Source organism: Ochotona curzoniae, unplaced genomic scaffold (assembly GCF_017591425.1).
Source record: "Ochotona curzoniae isolate NIBS_2020 unplaced genomic scaffold, NIBS_Ocur_1.0 patch79, whole genome shotgun sequence".
Lineage (NCBI taxonomy): Eukaryota > Metazoa > Chordata > Mammalia > Lagomorpha > Ochotonidae > Ochotona > Ochotona curzoniae.
Window position 1 is genome coordinate 146,973 of NW_024467060.1, and position 14,483 is coordinate 161,455.

Below are 14,483 nucleotides of genomic sequence, written 5' to 3' on the forward strand. Positions count from 1 at the left end.
GGAGAGGGAAGACTGGGGACGCAGCGTCTCATTCAACTCCTGCTCTACTGAAGAGGAACCACCAGCAGATGGCAGCAGAGCCTCAGGCATGTTTCTCATCCACTCAGGGTTTGGGGAGAAAGGATTGAGTTTTGTTTAAGATATATGTATTACTTCAGAGTTAGAGAGGGAAGGGGAGACAGTGAAAGAAATCTTTTTGCCGATTCACTCCCTAGATGACAATTGCCAGTCAATTGGGTCAAGTGGAAATCGGGAGCTTCCCTGGGATGTCCCACACGGATGCAAAAACCCCGGCATTTGAGCCATCCTAAACTACTTTGAAGCCAGTGGCCAGACCGTGCAAGTTCACCTGCGTATCTTTAGCCCACAGGTATCCATGGAGTCAGGGTGTTGCACTCACATCTTTCACCACGGTAAAGACAAACGCCATGAGAAAACACGTGACAGTAGGCCAAAGACCTGGAGACAGATCAAAAGCCAACAGGCAATGTCCGGAAAGCTGTAAGAGGTAGAAAAATATGCCCTTCACTTGGAAAAGGGAAAATACTAGCTAGTGCCAGAGAGAGGTGAGTCTTCAGGCTGATGTCACAGGGACACTGGCTCCAAAAGGAAAAAAAAAAAAAAAAAACAGAAGATGGGAGCTCCTGGATGGCCGAACCCTCTAGATGCAACAGGTAAGAATGCTTTCACTGCTGGCTAGTCTCTGGTCCAAAGAAAGCTGTTTGTACACACTGTCTCTCCTGGGGCTCTGGCGATGTATCCCAGACTCCTAGCAACCCCTCTTGGTCTTAGTGTAAAGCAGCCCCAGGGATTGTAACCTGAAAGTTCTTCTGCATTGCCAGGCTCCCGTGTTTTCCTCAGGGCTGAGTGAGGGCCCACATCCTAATAAGCTAGGCTCTGGACTTGAAAAACATTAGTGAGAGGAAGTTGGTCCCAATTTGGGAGTAATAAAGAACAGAACCACCACAACTTTAAATCAGTTTATTGACACAGTTAACACAACACACTGGCCTCCCTGACACCCCCACCCCGGCCCAAACTAGAGCTCTCCCCCTTCCTCTCCCCTTAGAACAAGCTGTTGGGTGAAAACAGTAAAGGGTGGCCCACTTCTGCAAGCCCAGGTCGCAGGCACTACTCACAGCCCAACTGGGGAGGCAGCCGGCATGGCGCTCAGCCAGCCAGAGGCAGTCAGGCCCTAGCAACATGTTCCCCCCCACAATCCCCAGGCCCTGAGTTGCTCCTCTTCCTCTGTTCTGCTCGTCGTGACCCTGGCACAGGAGCAAGAACTTGTGGTGGTGATGTAAGAACTGGAGTTTGGCTAGTGTTTTATAAGTCCCAGACATCTAAAAAAAACCCTGGTTGGGGAGGTGAACTTCAACGCCTCTATTTCAAATGCACTGATAACATGGAACAGATTAAGCCGGCTTAACCAAATGCCAGAATAACACTAAGCTGAAAAGAAGGGGTGGTCAGACCCACTTGCTCCAGGCCAGACAAACTGCACAGAGAAGCCCAGGCAGGTCAGGAAACAGCTCCGGGATACTGCCCAGGGGCAGGGAAAGCCTACACTCAGGAGCCCCTGGGGCAACAAAAAGCAAAGAAAGAAAACAAGTAAGTCTTAAAAACCAAACACCACCATAACAGCAGGAGGGGCACCTGAGGCTGCCAGTCCTGGCCAGCGACCCTCCAGGTCTGGCCCCTGGCACTCCCTCCCCAGCTAGGCAAAGTCCTCCCCTAGGCTAGATAGAGCACACACAGCGCAGTTAAAAAGCTTCTAATGCCAGTTCATAAACATCTTCATTTACTATTGGTGATTACATGTGAATAATATGTTTATACTGTTCTTTATGGGAAACAACTTCAACGCGTCAATCCCGAGGACACAGGCGGCAGCCCTCACCCCGAGCCCCTCAGCGTCCTGCCCAACAGTGGGGAGGCCTCCGCTCTGCCCCAGGGCTGCCTAACTACCCCCTCATCCCCCACTGGTGCTCTTGGGCAAAGCATCCCCACTAGTCCTCTTCGGACAAGTTCTGGTCCAGAGGGTAAACCATGAACATCACATCTGGCCGAGAGGGGACACAGGGATGGCCTGGACGTACAATCTCAAAGCCCAAGAAGCTAAAGGTCTTCAGGAGTGGAGCTGCAGAGGAAAGAAGATAAAAAAAGGTTCCGATGAGAACAGAATGGAACCAGCCCTGATGAAGGCCCCAGGAAGCTGGAGGTGGCCTGTACCATCCCGTGTAGCTGCACCACAGCCCGCCCCATCCTCCCCAGCCCCCAGTGCTCCTCACCTCTGTCTTCACGGCCCTTCCTGAAGCAGATGAAGACATAGTTCACTTTCATCTTCTCTTCAGCAAACTCGAGCAGTGCTAACAATCTGTGGGGAGCACAAACTACTCAGCCATCACCTCCCTGGCCCTACCCCTGGGCCCACTCCCACCCTAACCCCTGGAGGCAAAAAAAAACCCAGGCTGTTCTGGGGCTAACAGCCAGCAGTATCAGATGTTCTGGGGAGACCCCAGGAGTTAGGGGAAGATGGAATCCACTGCTGACAAGGAATCTTAGGTTCTTCGTCTAAAAATAACACTGTCTCCGTTTAACACTCTTACTTGGCATTGTTTTCATTCTAGTACTGGGCAACACTTCACTCTGTAAAATATACTGAGTGTTCCAACACTATCTGAAGTAATACAGCTCAAAGATAGTGCAGAGCATAGAAACTGATCCTCCAAGATCACCTGCCACAGAGAGGGACACCCTGGACCTGCATGCTCCTGAGCTTGGGGCCAGTGCAGAGAACTACACACACACACACACACACACACAGGGCCACTGCAGAGAACTACACACACACACACACACACACACACACACACACACACAGGGCTGCCCAAAGGGTCCTGCCTGATCCGTTGGCCATCCCTCCCTCTCTCGGCTTTGGAGCTGCACCACTGCAGGACCCAACAGAAACCTGGAAATTGGGCACTACAGGATGATGCAGTGTCAGGATTCTGGTTACTGTGACAGTGTTGTGCTGTGACTCTAACCTATGTGTTCCACACTGCTGGCCGCCTGGGCAGTCTGCTGCTGAGAGCGAGTCCCCTCCAAATCCCCAATCAGCCCAGACCCTCCTCTGCAGCGGCCTCTCCTTCCACGTGTGCTCCTTACCCTTCTTTGCTCCCATCAGCTAATAATCCATCTGGGATCTCGACAAACAGACTCTGGCTGGACAGGACTGCATCCCAGGAAGAGACTTTCACTTCGGTGACCTCATACCGGAAGTGGACGATGTGAGGCTTTCCATCGTTCACAGGGAGGTCCTGGGTCACAGTGAGCTTCTCGTCCTGGAAAGGGAAGCAAGACAGCAGATCAGTCCCCCTGCTGCTTCCAGCCACCACCACCACCCGCTCCCTAACTGAAGTGGCACGAGGCGGCCTCTCGGGCCAATCTCAGGTTAGCAGGATACTAAGCTCTGCTGATGCAGGGGCTGTCCACCCCACCAGCCCCATGCCGAGCCCTGGAGCATTAGCTCCATTTTAAAAACCAGACAGCAAGGCCCCTGCCATAAGCAGCTGGCTCAAGGCTCCACGGGTCAGCTGCAGAGTTGAGGGTCCATCACTAGCCCCCCTGCCCGGCACCGACTCGGAAGCCCATGCTTTTCCCAAAACGCCTTTTTCTTCCCCATGAAGCACAAATGAGAAAATGTGTGTGGCTGGAGTCTCAATAACCCAGGCCTGTCCCTGGTGGAAGGTGGAGCCCACTGCAGTCTCCAGGGCTCCAGTTTTAGCTTGCTGGCTAACCTTCCATCCTAGGCTTAAGGAAACCTGAAACCAACTGTGGGCTCCAACCACATCAGTGAGCAGGTAGCAAAGAAGTGTTGCTCCCGTCCTCAGAAGAGCCATTTAGCAGCCTTAATTCAGACTCCCTCCAGGTCCCTCCCCAACACCAGGCCTTGAGCACAGCCCCAGGGGGCCCTGGGTCGCAGGGTCCTCCTTACCTTATATATTAGAGCTGAGAGAGAAGGATCCCTGCCACCCCCTCGCCCACCGGGGATCTTCGACAGTGGGTGAGGGGCATCAGGAGCACCACAGAGGCCCTGGAACAATGTGCCTGCAGCACTGGAGCTGGGGACAGTTACTCAAAGGCAAAATACTACTGCAAGAGAGAAAGAGGGCGAGTGTCAGCAGCAACACTTGAAGATTCTACTTTACACCCAGCCCAATCCCTATCTTCACTCTCCCTAAACAGGTGTTCTAGCAGAACGCTTGTCTCCTCAGCTTTAGCTTCTATTGCCCGTATCAAGGGAACCCACCGACACAGAGGTGTAATGGATCCTGGGGGGCCATGGAAGTCCAGCAGCATGTGACTGACCAGAGAAGTGGCTAGCAGACATCTGGAAAAACACCTGGCGCTGGGTGGGCACACCTTGGGAGGACCCAGGTCCCAGCGTGCCTGCTTGAGTTGTCTCTCTCCCTATTCCATTAAAGCCTCAACAGCCCACGTGGCAGAATCCCCCCATTCACAGCAGGCCCAAGAGGAGCACATGGGGCCTCAGGAAGTCAGGTGGCAGGGTCCTGTGTCCCTGAAGTCCTGTGTTCCTCAGCATTCCTTCCCAGGACTGGCCTCCAGCCCCCATCTCAACAAAGGAATGGGAATGAGGAAGGATTTGCCCAGATGCCTGACTAAGAACTAAAAGCAGGGATTTTGGCCCGGCACAGCAGACTAGTATAGCGAAAGTCCTCCCCTTGCACATGCCAGCATCCCATATGGACACAGGTTCGTATCCTGGTTGCTCCACTTCCCATCCAGCTCCCTGCTGTGGCCTGGGAAAGCAGTAGAGGATGGCCCAAAGTCTTGGGACCCTGCACTTGCATGGGAGACCCAGAAGAAGCTCCTGACTCCTGGCTTTGGATTGGCTCAGCTCCAGCTGTTGTGATCACATGGAGAATGAACCAACAGATGAAAGATCTTTATCTCTCCTTCTCTCTAAATATACTTTTTCAATAAAAAAAAATTTTTTTAAAGGGGGAAAAAAAAAGAGCAAAGATTTGACTGCCAGAGCAGAGGTGCACAATGGCACAGCATCTGGGTTGGTCCCCAGTGTGCCAATTTTTGCTGGTCCCATCCCAATCTGAGCGTGGGAATTCAGGAAACACTGATGTGGTCAGAATAGGTCTGTGGGGAAGGTGGCGGCGAGGAGCGCTGCCAACAGGAGTTATACAGGCTGTACCCTGGACAACAGACAATAACTGAAGGGGGCAAGAACACAAGTTTGTGCCTTATGCCCTGGGATACCAAACAGGGAATCGGCCACCAGCAGCTTAACTTACACAGCATTTCCAAAGGCCATTCTAACCTGCCCCCACCCCAGTCTCTGCATTTGCTTGTCCCCAGGGAACAAAACCTACTAAAAGTTGAAATGTCTTGGGTCCTGGCTCATTCCTCCATTTTCTTGGAATTCCCCCATACCTAGGAACACCCCTCAAAGGCCCCAAACTATAAAAAAAACCCAGCCTGCTGGAAGACTGGGCCCCTGCCATGTAGTCACTCCATCTACACAGGCAGTCGGTCACCCTCGGTGTATTTTTCTCTTTGATAATAAATCTCACTTGGCTGTGAACTCCTGCCCATCTCTGGTCCTCTCTGTTCTGTGTCTGTTTCCTGGCAGCTGCAGGCCTTACAGACATAGAGGGGATGCAGCAGGGGTGTGCTGGAGTCAGCCGATAACTGCGCATGTCCCTTTCGCATCTCTGTGCCGAGTATTTTATGTTGGTAGCCTAAATCTGCTGAGAAGGATGTGGGTATTTAAACCACAGAAATCAGCAAATAAGGCCTTTTCTCTCCCCCTGAAAACCAACTGTAAAACCATATGAGACAACTACTCTTCACCCTGTCGTCTGCTTTATATAAAATGAAGAGTCAGAAGCTCTTCTAAGTGGACAGCAACAGAACTGAACCTGCCCCTTACATGGACAATGGTGTGATAACCAAAGGGGTAGTCTGCTCAGACCCTCTCACCCAGAAGCCCAAACGCAGCACTGCTCAGCTTCTGGGTTTTCCCTCAAGGATTCAACAGGAAGCATGAGAGTACACTTGGAAGTGTCTTGGGCCCTAGGTTTCCAGGGAAGTGGCCATGGGCCTGGAGCCACATGACATCTAATAACCAAACTCACCTCCTCCAAAGGCCCGCAGGCCTTGTCCACACCTGCTACCAGCAAGGGCAAGACAGAGGACTATGCCACAGACTGCTGTCACAGACAGGAGTTATTTTCTCCCAATAACTGGGCAAGACAGATGAGGACAGATGGAAGGGACGCTGCCTTTCCTACTATGTTCATAAAACAACTACATCACTGAGACCCAGCAGAATTCTAGAATTCTGGCGACAGACACCTACTTCCAAGGGAATTATTCTTCAGATGGTCTTTAGGTGACTGAATTACTCAGCCTCTGCCATGTGTTCCAGCCACCACCTTGCATCTTGGCTAGTTTTCACCAGCAAACAGCAGAAGCACTGGGGTCAAACCACTGGACTGAGCAGGATGAAGTGAGATGCTGGTTTTTGTTTTTTTTTTTTTTTTAAAATATAAGACACAGAATCTCTTCGTCTTCCTAGAAATAACCCATGGAGCATGCTCTGTGTCTAGCACTAATCTATAAACTTGCAGTATTTCTGGCTTCCTGATATCTCTCTTCAAATGCATGCAAAAAGATGCCAGGGTAACAAACCACTTCCCTACTCTCAGACACGAGGATCCTGGTGACACTCTACCCCTGCCTCGTGAGGTCTGCGAAAGGCAGCAAGTGAGCAAGTGGCTGGGGGAGGGAAGGTGCCATGCCAGCGGAGTGTTTCAGGAGCCAGTTCCAGTTCCCTAAGAGAAACAGCTGGGGCTTGCAATAAGCTTAATAGAGAGTAGATCTCAATAATTATCTTCATTCATTATAAACCACCTGTTATTACTTGCTGTGAATGACCAAACTGCCTTTTTCAAAACACCTGTCATTTCTGAAGAACGAAAGGGAGATGGGTATGTGTGTAGTAGTTAAACTAAAGGGCACGGACTTGCCCAGGACTGAATGGCCTCCTCTAATGCCAGTGGTTAATGATCAGATGGTATTGTGGCAAGGTATGCCACCAGCCTCATTAGAAGTAGTGAAATCTACGCGAATGTAAGCCCAGGAGACACTGGTTTCTAAGTACCAGTCATCTCATCACAAGATCCACATCACATTTGGTCTCACACTCAGCACATATCCTGGTCAGTGGGGGTGGATGGGCAGGCATGGTTAATCACCACTATCAAAAGGATGATTTGGGGGGCGAGCTGTCCTGGTAGGCTAAGCCTCCGCCTGTGGGTGCCGCCCTCCCATATCATGTCTGGGCTGCTCCACCTCCAGTCCAGCTCTCTGCTTATGGCCTGGGCAAGTAGAAGATTGTCCAAGTCATTAAGACCCTTCATCCTAATGGGCAACTCAGAGGAAGCTTCTGGCTTCAAATCTGCTCAGCTCCAGCTGTTGCAAACATTTCAAGAATGGACCAGCGGATGCAAGATCTCTCTCCCTCCTCTCCCTAACTCTGCCTAACTCAGCCCCAATCCAGAAACTAAAAAAGCTCAGGCTGATTAAGGAGAATCAAATGTATCACACTGAACCTGAACATCCAGCTGGGCTGGACCTGCTTTGGGAGAAGAAAAAAATTTACCACACTGGAGATCAGGGTGTCAGGAATTCAGCATGCAGAGTGAGTGTGCAGATCCGTTAGCACCTGTCATCTCTCTGCTGTTTCAGGGAGCACCCCCGGATCTGCGAGTGCTCCCAGCACAGCACACGCTGCTGTCCTAGAGACAGGAAGCGGCTGTCTGAACCGCCCCTAGCAGGTTGTCATTCCACACAGTGGCTACGGACAGGGAGTGCATTGACAGGTCTATTCCTGGGAAATTCTGGTGCGAAAAAAAAGAGTTTAAATGTATCTGAAAGGCAAACAGATCAAGAAAGAATTTCCATCTGCTGGTTCATTCCTCCACAAATGGCCCTATGAGCCAGGGCTGGACAGGGCCCAAAGCCTGGAACTTAGAATTTCATTCAGGTCTCCCATGTTGTGCGACGGGGCCCAAGCACCTGGGCCATCTTCTGTTGCTTTTCCAAGGAGCATTAGCAAGGAACTGGACGGCAACAGACAGGATTCAAAACAGCACTCTCATACGACGGAACATCAGATAAACAGTAACCAGTTTAATCCACTGCACCACAATGCCAGCCCTGTAGCAAATGTTTGTCATTCAAATCCTATCTTCAAATGTCTCCTATTTATGGGAAGGGGCCTGGTGCGGTAGCCCAGTGGCTAAATCCTTGCCTTACATGTGACGGGATCACATATGGGAACCGGTTTGTACCATGGCTGCTCTACTTCCCAATCAGCTCCCTGCTTGTGGCCTGGGAAAGCAGTTGAAGCAGCCGAGGACAGCCCAAGGCCTTGGGACCCTGCACCCACATGGGAGACCGGAGGAGAGGCTCCTGGCTTCGGATTGGCTCAGCCTCAGTGAGGCCACTTGGGAAATGAACCAGCAAATAGAAGATGTTTCTGTCTCTTCTCCACTTTGTATATCTGCCTTTCCAAAAAAAATAAGTCTTTAAAAAATAAAATAAATAAGAGAATGGAAAAGACAGGTATTGTGGTACAATAGCTAAAATGCCCATTATGGGAGTACCCAGTTTAAACTCTGCCTGTTCCACTTAATCCAGCTGCCTTCCAAGCACACAAGCGGGGCAGCAGCTCACAGCTCAAGTGACAGACCCTGCCGCACACCTGGGGCGTGAACCAGAAGATGGAAGATCTCACTATTGCTTTGCCTTTCAAATAAATAAAACTTTAAAAGAATTAACCATAAATTTCTTAATAAAAAGAAGTTCTATTGTAGGATCACTTTCAGTTGACTTTGTTTTTAAGTTTTTTGTTCTTTTGCTTAAAGCAGGGCGCAGCCTACTAGAGTAGGGATTTAATATAAAAGCACGTCCGTGCCCAACTTCCATTTAACTACATCTAACAAAATAGCTGACTTCCAATTCGCTTTGATAGACTTTTGATCATGTTTCCCTTAAATCAGCGCCTCCTCGGCTCATTCAAGCCCACACCCTTTCTCTCTGGTTTCCAACACCTGCCAGGAAGGGTCAGACGGCCTTGGTATCACCTGTCTTTTTGGTATCAAATACAAAGATACGAAAACCACATTCCCAGTATTCTGTATTCATCTGCCTGTTTCAACCTCTTCTGCCCTATCCATGCCTCGGGCCCGACTCCACACAACACCAGGGTGTCCCTCTCCCTGCCCTCGCACGGAGAACGGCGTCAGTCATGACCAATGCCTGCGCACAGGGGGACCACCTGGGGGCCACCATCACACAAAGTGAAAAGAAAAAGGAAGAGAGGTGGGAGGTGGTGGCCACCTCCAGTCTAGTGTGGCTGTAGAGGCTAATTTTCAGTGCCAAGTCCCCTTCCATCTGAGAAAGGCGCCCTGGCACATGCCAGGCCTAAGTCATTTTTGTCACTGGCGCTATTTTGTGTTTCAAAGGGAGTCTAATTGCTAAGCACCATTATAGGAAAAAATGACATCACCATTCTGAATCACAGACTGAAAGCGAAACTGATTTTTGGTTGATTCTCCCAAGATACACACTTTCAATGGTAGCTAAAAGACCTGTGTCCCTGAGGCACAGAGTGTGCCCACGGCTGCCACGGCGCGTGTGCTGTCAAAGCCACAGCCACTGAACGCGCCCAGTGGTGGCTTGACATCTTACTTTTGAAATAACTCAATCTGGCTTATAAAGTAAGCTCACCATACAGTTCCACCTCTTTTCCCAAGATAGAATTACATCACTGTTTATGCCCGTTAAAGACCTCAGACATGTTCTGAAGGCTCATCTTCCACAGAGCAGTTTGTGTTCCGGCTGCTGCCCAACAGGAAACAACCTGTTTCGCTCACCTCCAGGAAGGAATGCCGCTCACCTAGGCCCTTTCTGCTCTGCGGCAGTCAGATCTGCTGCACAGCCCTGCAAATCGGGGCGCCGGCTGCAATGGACACTCCATAGTCACAAAGTGGTACATTACTCATTTAAATTTTTTAGAAATGTACATTTGTAACATTCCTCTCTACCTCACTCCTCAACCCTTTTCTTGCATTTCTCAGCAGTTCTGAGGTTAAATTTGAATTTTTTTGGCAGGATTAGAAATTTCTATTAGTCCACACTGCTTGCTGAGGCATGTCTCCATTTTGGGGTAATTCCTGACTATAGTAGGAATCTCTCTCTGTCTCCATCTCAAGAAAACCAGCTCTCCCCACCTCGTGCTCCACAAGCCATAGTGCCAATCATTACCAAAACCTCCAGGACAGACAGAAATGCCACCTCCCAGGAAACCATTTGGTGGAGGGCTCCGCTGTGCACCTGGACCCTAACCACATCCCCAAGTCACAAAACACACCCACCTGTAGGGCCCAACGCTTCTCCTCAAAGTCCATCAGCATCCTGTTCAATTACACTGTGGCCATGGACCAGAGCTAGCTCTTCTCTAAATCCCGTACTGTCACAAGGTGAACCCAAGGCTGTCCTCCCCACCCCCACAAATCCAGGTAGAAAAAGGCTATGGAATTTGAATTCCATGGATGAAAATCTCATTAAGAAAAAAAAGAAAGACCTAGCTAGTGTGTTTGTAGTGGTGTCTTCCTCTCCCTGGCCACACCAGCAGGGAGTTTGACAGTTCAGTTCAGTTGATTAGAGCCCCAATAACTAAAAGGGAAGAGCCTTGTTTGCAAAACACACTGTTTTCAAACTTTGGGCTGAGTATGGCTTCCAGGAAACCCAGCCTCCGCCTCCCAAGTTTCTCACTGCAGCCGGGGAAGCTGCAAGTCCCATCCCCCACCCAATGGGAGCACAGCTCCCCGCTTGGCGGCGGATACTAAACACCAAGAACACTGAGAAGAACATCCGGCTCTTATCAGAATCCCTAGTCAGGGCTCCACTGGGATTCCTTTCAGAAAGTTAGGAGCAGGCTGCCCCTGGAAGGCTGGGAAACACGCTGTGGAAACAGACACCCTGCACACACCACCCCACCCCCTGGCTAAAGTGAGGAGCCTAATCCAGGGCCTCCTGCCGGCTCCTGCCTGGGGCCCTGGCAGCCCGGCTGGCTCCTCCGGCCACCTGACTTTGACACAGCCAAGCCCCTCAAATTACCAGGGCACTAAGCAAGAGGGCCCTGGAGACCAGCAAGCCTGTTTTGCCACCTTAGGAAGCTGGCAGGAAATCTGCATACTAACCCAACCCGCATGCAGCCAGAACTAGAGCTCAACCTCACCATCAGTGTAGACCTTTACAATGTTGTTTCCAACACTGGGCCTGCAAAGAGTCCATCACGCACCTACTCTGGACCTGCTTGGCCCAGAGGGCTCTGGGAAGGACCGCAACCCCGTTCTCCAAGCCCCCATTGCAGACAGTCACCCCACAGAATACCCTCCCACCTTGAGTGGATTTTGCTCTGGCCTTCTCAGCTTTCCTCCACCCCTGCCCTATATCCTCAACACTCCCAGTCTCCTGCCCCATGAGGGGCACCTTCAGCATCCCTGCCCATCCAAGCACACACCCACCTCCACCTCCTCAGCGCCAGAGGGACCCAATCAGCAAAGACAGTGTATAAAAGTGGGCAGGCAAGGGTGGGTGGAAATGAAGAACTACAGAAAAGGGAAACTTAAGGGCAGAATGAAACCGAAGGAAAAAGTCGATGGACCAGAATGGACACTAGCCCTGAAAATGGGTAAACTTGCTTTCTGTGTGTTGGCAAGAAATGGAAGCAGAGGGACAACACAGGAATCTGAGAATTGAAAGAAAAAAAAAAATGGCTAATGGCCAAGAACAGAGTGAACTACAGGCAGAGTCCAGCAAGTTGGATGACTTGCACGTGGTACCTAAGAGCAAAGGGTTAAGATACCCATGCTGGAGATGAGGCCCTTGTCAGCACAGAACTGTCTTCACCAGAGGAAAAGGAGGGGACAGACTGGGGCCTGTGGACCAGAGAGCCCAGGGTGTCAGTCCTGGCTGCAGAGCCAAGTTACCCCGGGAGCTTCGAGAAGAAATGTTCACGTTTCCACCTGGCTCGCTCTATCTGCAAAGGGGCTGCCCAGGTTCAAATGGGTGTGCAGCCAGAGCGAGGAAACACAGGTGGGGGGGAGGAGTTGGAAAAAAAGCTGAGAAGCCAGCAGCGATGTGGAAGGGTGTGCAATTAAACCAGCGGGAAACACAAAGTTAAAGCCCAGTACAGTGAGAAAGGAGCACTGGCCAAGAAGCTGGAAGAAAGGCCGAGTGGCTTAGAGAAACTCGAGGCTGTTTTTTGGATAAAGCACAACACAATCTAAGATTTACAGCAAACGGATCTGCAGGCAAATCAGAGGACCCAAGTGAAGTGCAAGGGCCGCGTGGAGGGACAGCATTCTCTGGGAGGGGAGACCTCAAGATCTTCAGCTCAGAACTGGGAGGGGGCAGATGCCAGTCTGGGGGGGACGAAGGAATGAAGCCAAGCAAATGAGAACTACTGTGATGTCTGAGACGTGAGAGAGTGGAGACCAGGAGAGGATGGGACAATTCACCAAGAGTGTCTGGGGGCGCCCTGAGGGGTGTGTGTGATACAGTTGGGCAGGAAGGACCACACAAGGGGCCATGAAGCCTGCCTGGAGCAGGCCGGGAGAGCGGGGCTGCCTCGCTCTCCCCAGGAGAGCTGCCAGGGTTCGGGAGAGGAAACCAGCAAAGGCCCAAACCAGAGGGCCTGATGTGCAAAGGCAGGACAGCCCCCGGGCCTTCGCTGGGGAGGGGGATGCGGACTTCACCTGAAGACCCCAAGGTGGGGAGGGGGTGTCAGTCAAGATGAGAAGGGGAGGGGAAAGATGAGTTCCAGATCTGAGGAAGTTTTGGAGGTGGGGGGACATGTGGAGGAGGACAAGAATCAAGTCCAAAGTTTGAGAAAGAAATAAAGAAATGACGGAATGACGTCGGGAGCCAGGGAAAATGGGAGAGGGGTGCCGGCGGGGGAAGGACGAGGCGAGGGCCTGGCCTGGCTGGAAAGAGCATTAGGGCCCAGGAGAGTGGGGGAGGGGAGAGCTGGGGGATGCAGGCTGCGGGGGGAGGGGGCAGCCAGCCTGGGGGAGCGCTGCTCAGGAGGGGATGCACGGCCAGGGAGATGAAGAAAGATCTGGGAAAAATAAGAATTTGGGGGATCTGGACGCGGGAGGAAGCCCAATTTGGGGAAATGAGCGAGCCTCCGTTCGGCGGGGTTGAAGCTGGGGGGGGGGACCGAATGGAAGGTCGAGTTCGGTCTTGGGTGGGAGGGGGCTTTAGGGGACAGGGAAGGCCAAGAAGGGGGGGAATGGGCCCTGCTGGAGGGAGGGGGGTAAAGGACGGAAGGAGGCCCGGTGGCGGGGTTGACGTTCGGACTGAGCTGGCTCAAGTGGGGAAAGGGGACCCGTGCCGCGGGCGGGACGGGCCCCCCAGGATGGCGGCCAGGGCCGGCTGGACGTCGGGGGAGGCCCGCTGTAGCCACAGGGGGTGGAGGGTGGGGGCGGGGAGCCAGGGCCGGGCCGTTACCTGTCCTGGGTGTTTATCATCCTCGGCGGCTCTGCTCAGGGTGGGAGGAGGCGGCGCAGGGAGTGGGTAGGTGGATGAGTGGGTGGGTGTGGGTCGCGCGCGCGGGGCCGATCTCTGCAGGATAAGTCCCTGTCAGGCCGCGGGCCGAGCGCCCTCCTCCTGCCTCAGCGAGTGCCTGCCTCCAACTGACCCTCCCCGGCCGCCGCAGCCGCCGCAACCGCCCCGCCCCCGAGGGCCTCATCTGCATAGCCCCACCCAAGAGCCGCGCGGTGTCCTGGGAAACTGGGGCCCACAACAAAGGGCCAAGCCCCGCCCCGCGTCCGCGCAGGCGCACCGGGAGGAGGCCGGCGGGGTCGGGTGGGGGCGGGGGTGTGGGGATGAAGGGCAGCCTTTGTGGGGCGGCCGTGCTAGAGGCCGTGCTCACGTCGGTGCTGGCCATAGCGAGGCTCAAAACAGGCGTTATGTTTCATGGAGAGTTTTCTGAGGATTGACTATAGCCTAGTGCTCGTCCCCGAGCAGGGCTACGCCGTTTGTGGCTTCTTGGAGGAGTGTCTGATGGAACAAGACTAAATCGGAAATCTGAGAGGACCCCACGCCTCTCAGCCCTATCCCGAATCCAGGCCCACAGATCTCGGTTACCTCGGCCAGGTCTCTGCGTCTCGCAGACATATCCCAGGCCAGTGGTCACCCCAAGGCTCGCGGCTCAGGTGGCTATCTGTGTGGGTGTCACCTCATCGACTTCTTCACAGTCCCGGTGGAGGGTGCTGCCACCCCTCACGCAAGGGTCCGATTTCCCAATCCTTTCCATTTGCTACCTCTGCTGGCCCCTAGTACAGATGAGTGCTAAAAATTCACGGTGC

At 52.6% G+C, this 14,483-nt stretch overlaps 1 protein-coding gene across 1 annotated transcript; it reads right to left on the minus strand.

Annotated features, from left to right (window-relative positions):
- Nucleotides 1-966: 966 nt before the first annotated feature.
- LOC121168234 (ornithine decarboxylase antizyme 2-like) lies at nucleotides 967-13,776 on the minus strand. The gene is given in 6 exon segments (XM_040998145.1): nucleotides 967-2,140; nucleotides 2,292-2,377; nucleotides 3,169-3,344; nucleotides 3,998-4,078; nucleotides 4,080-4,155; nucleotides 13,624-13,776. Coding segments are annotated over 6 exon segments (570 nt in total). The 5' UTR covers nucleotides 13,644-13,776; the 3' UTR covers nucleotides 967-2,009.
- Nucleotides 13,777-14,483: the final 707 nt, after the last annotated feature.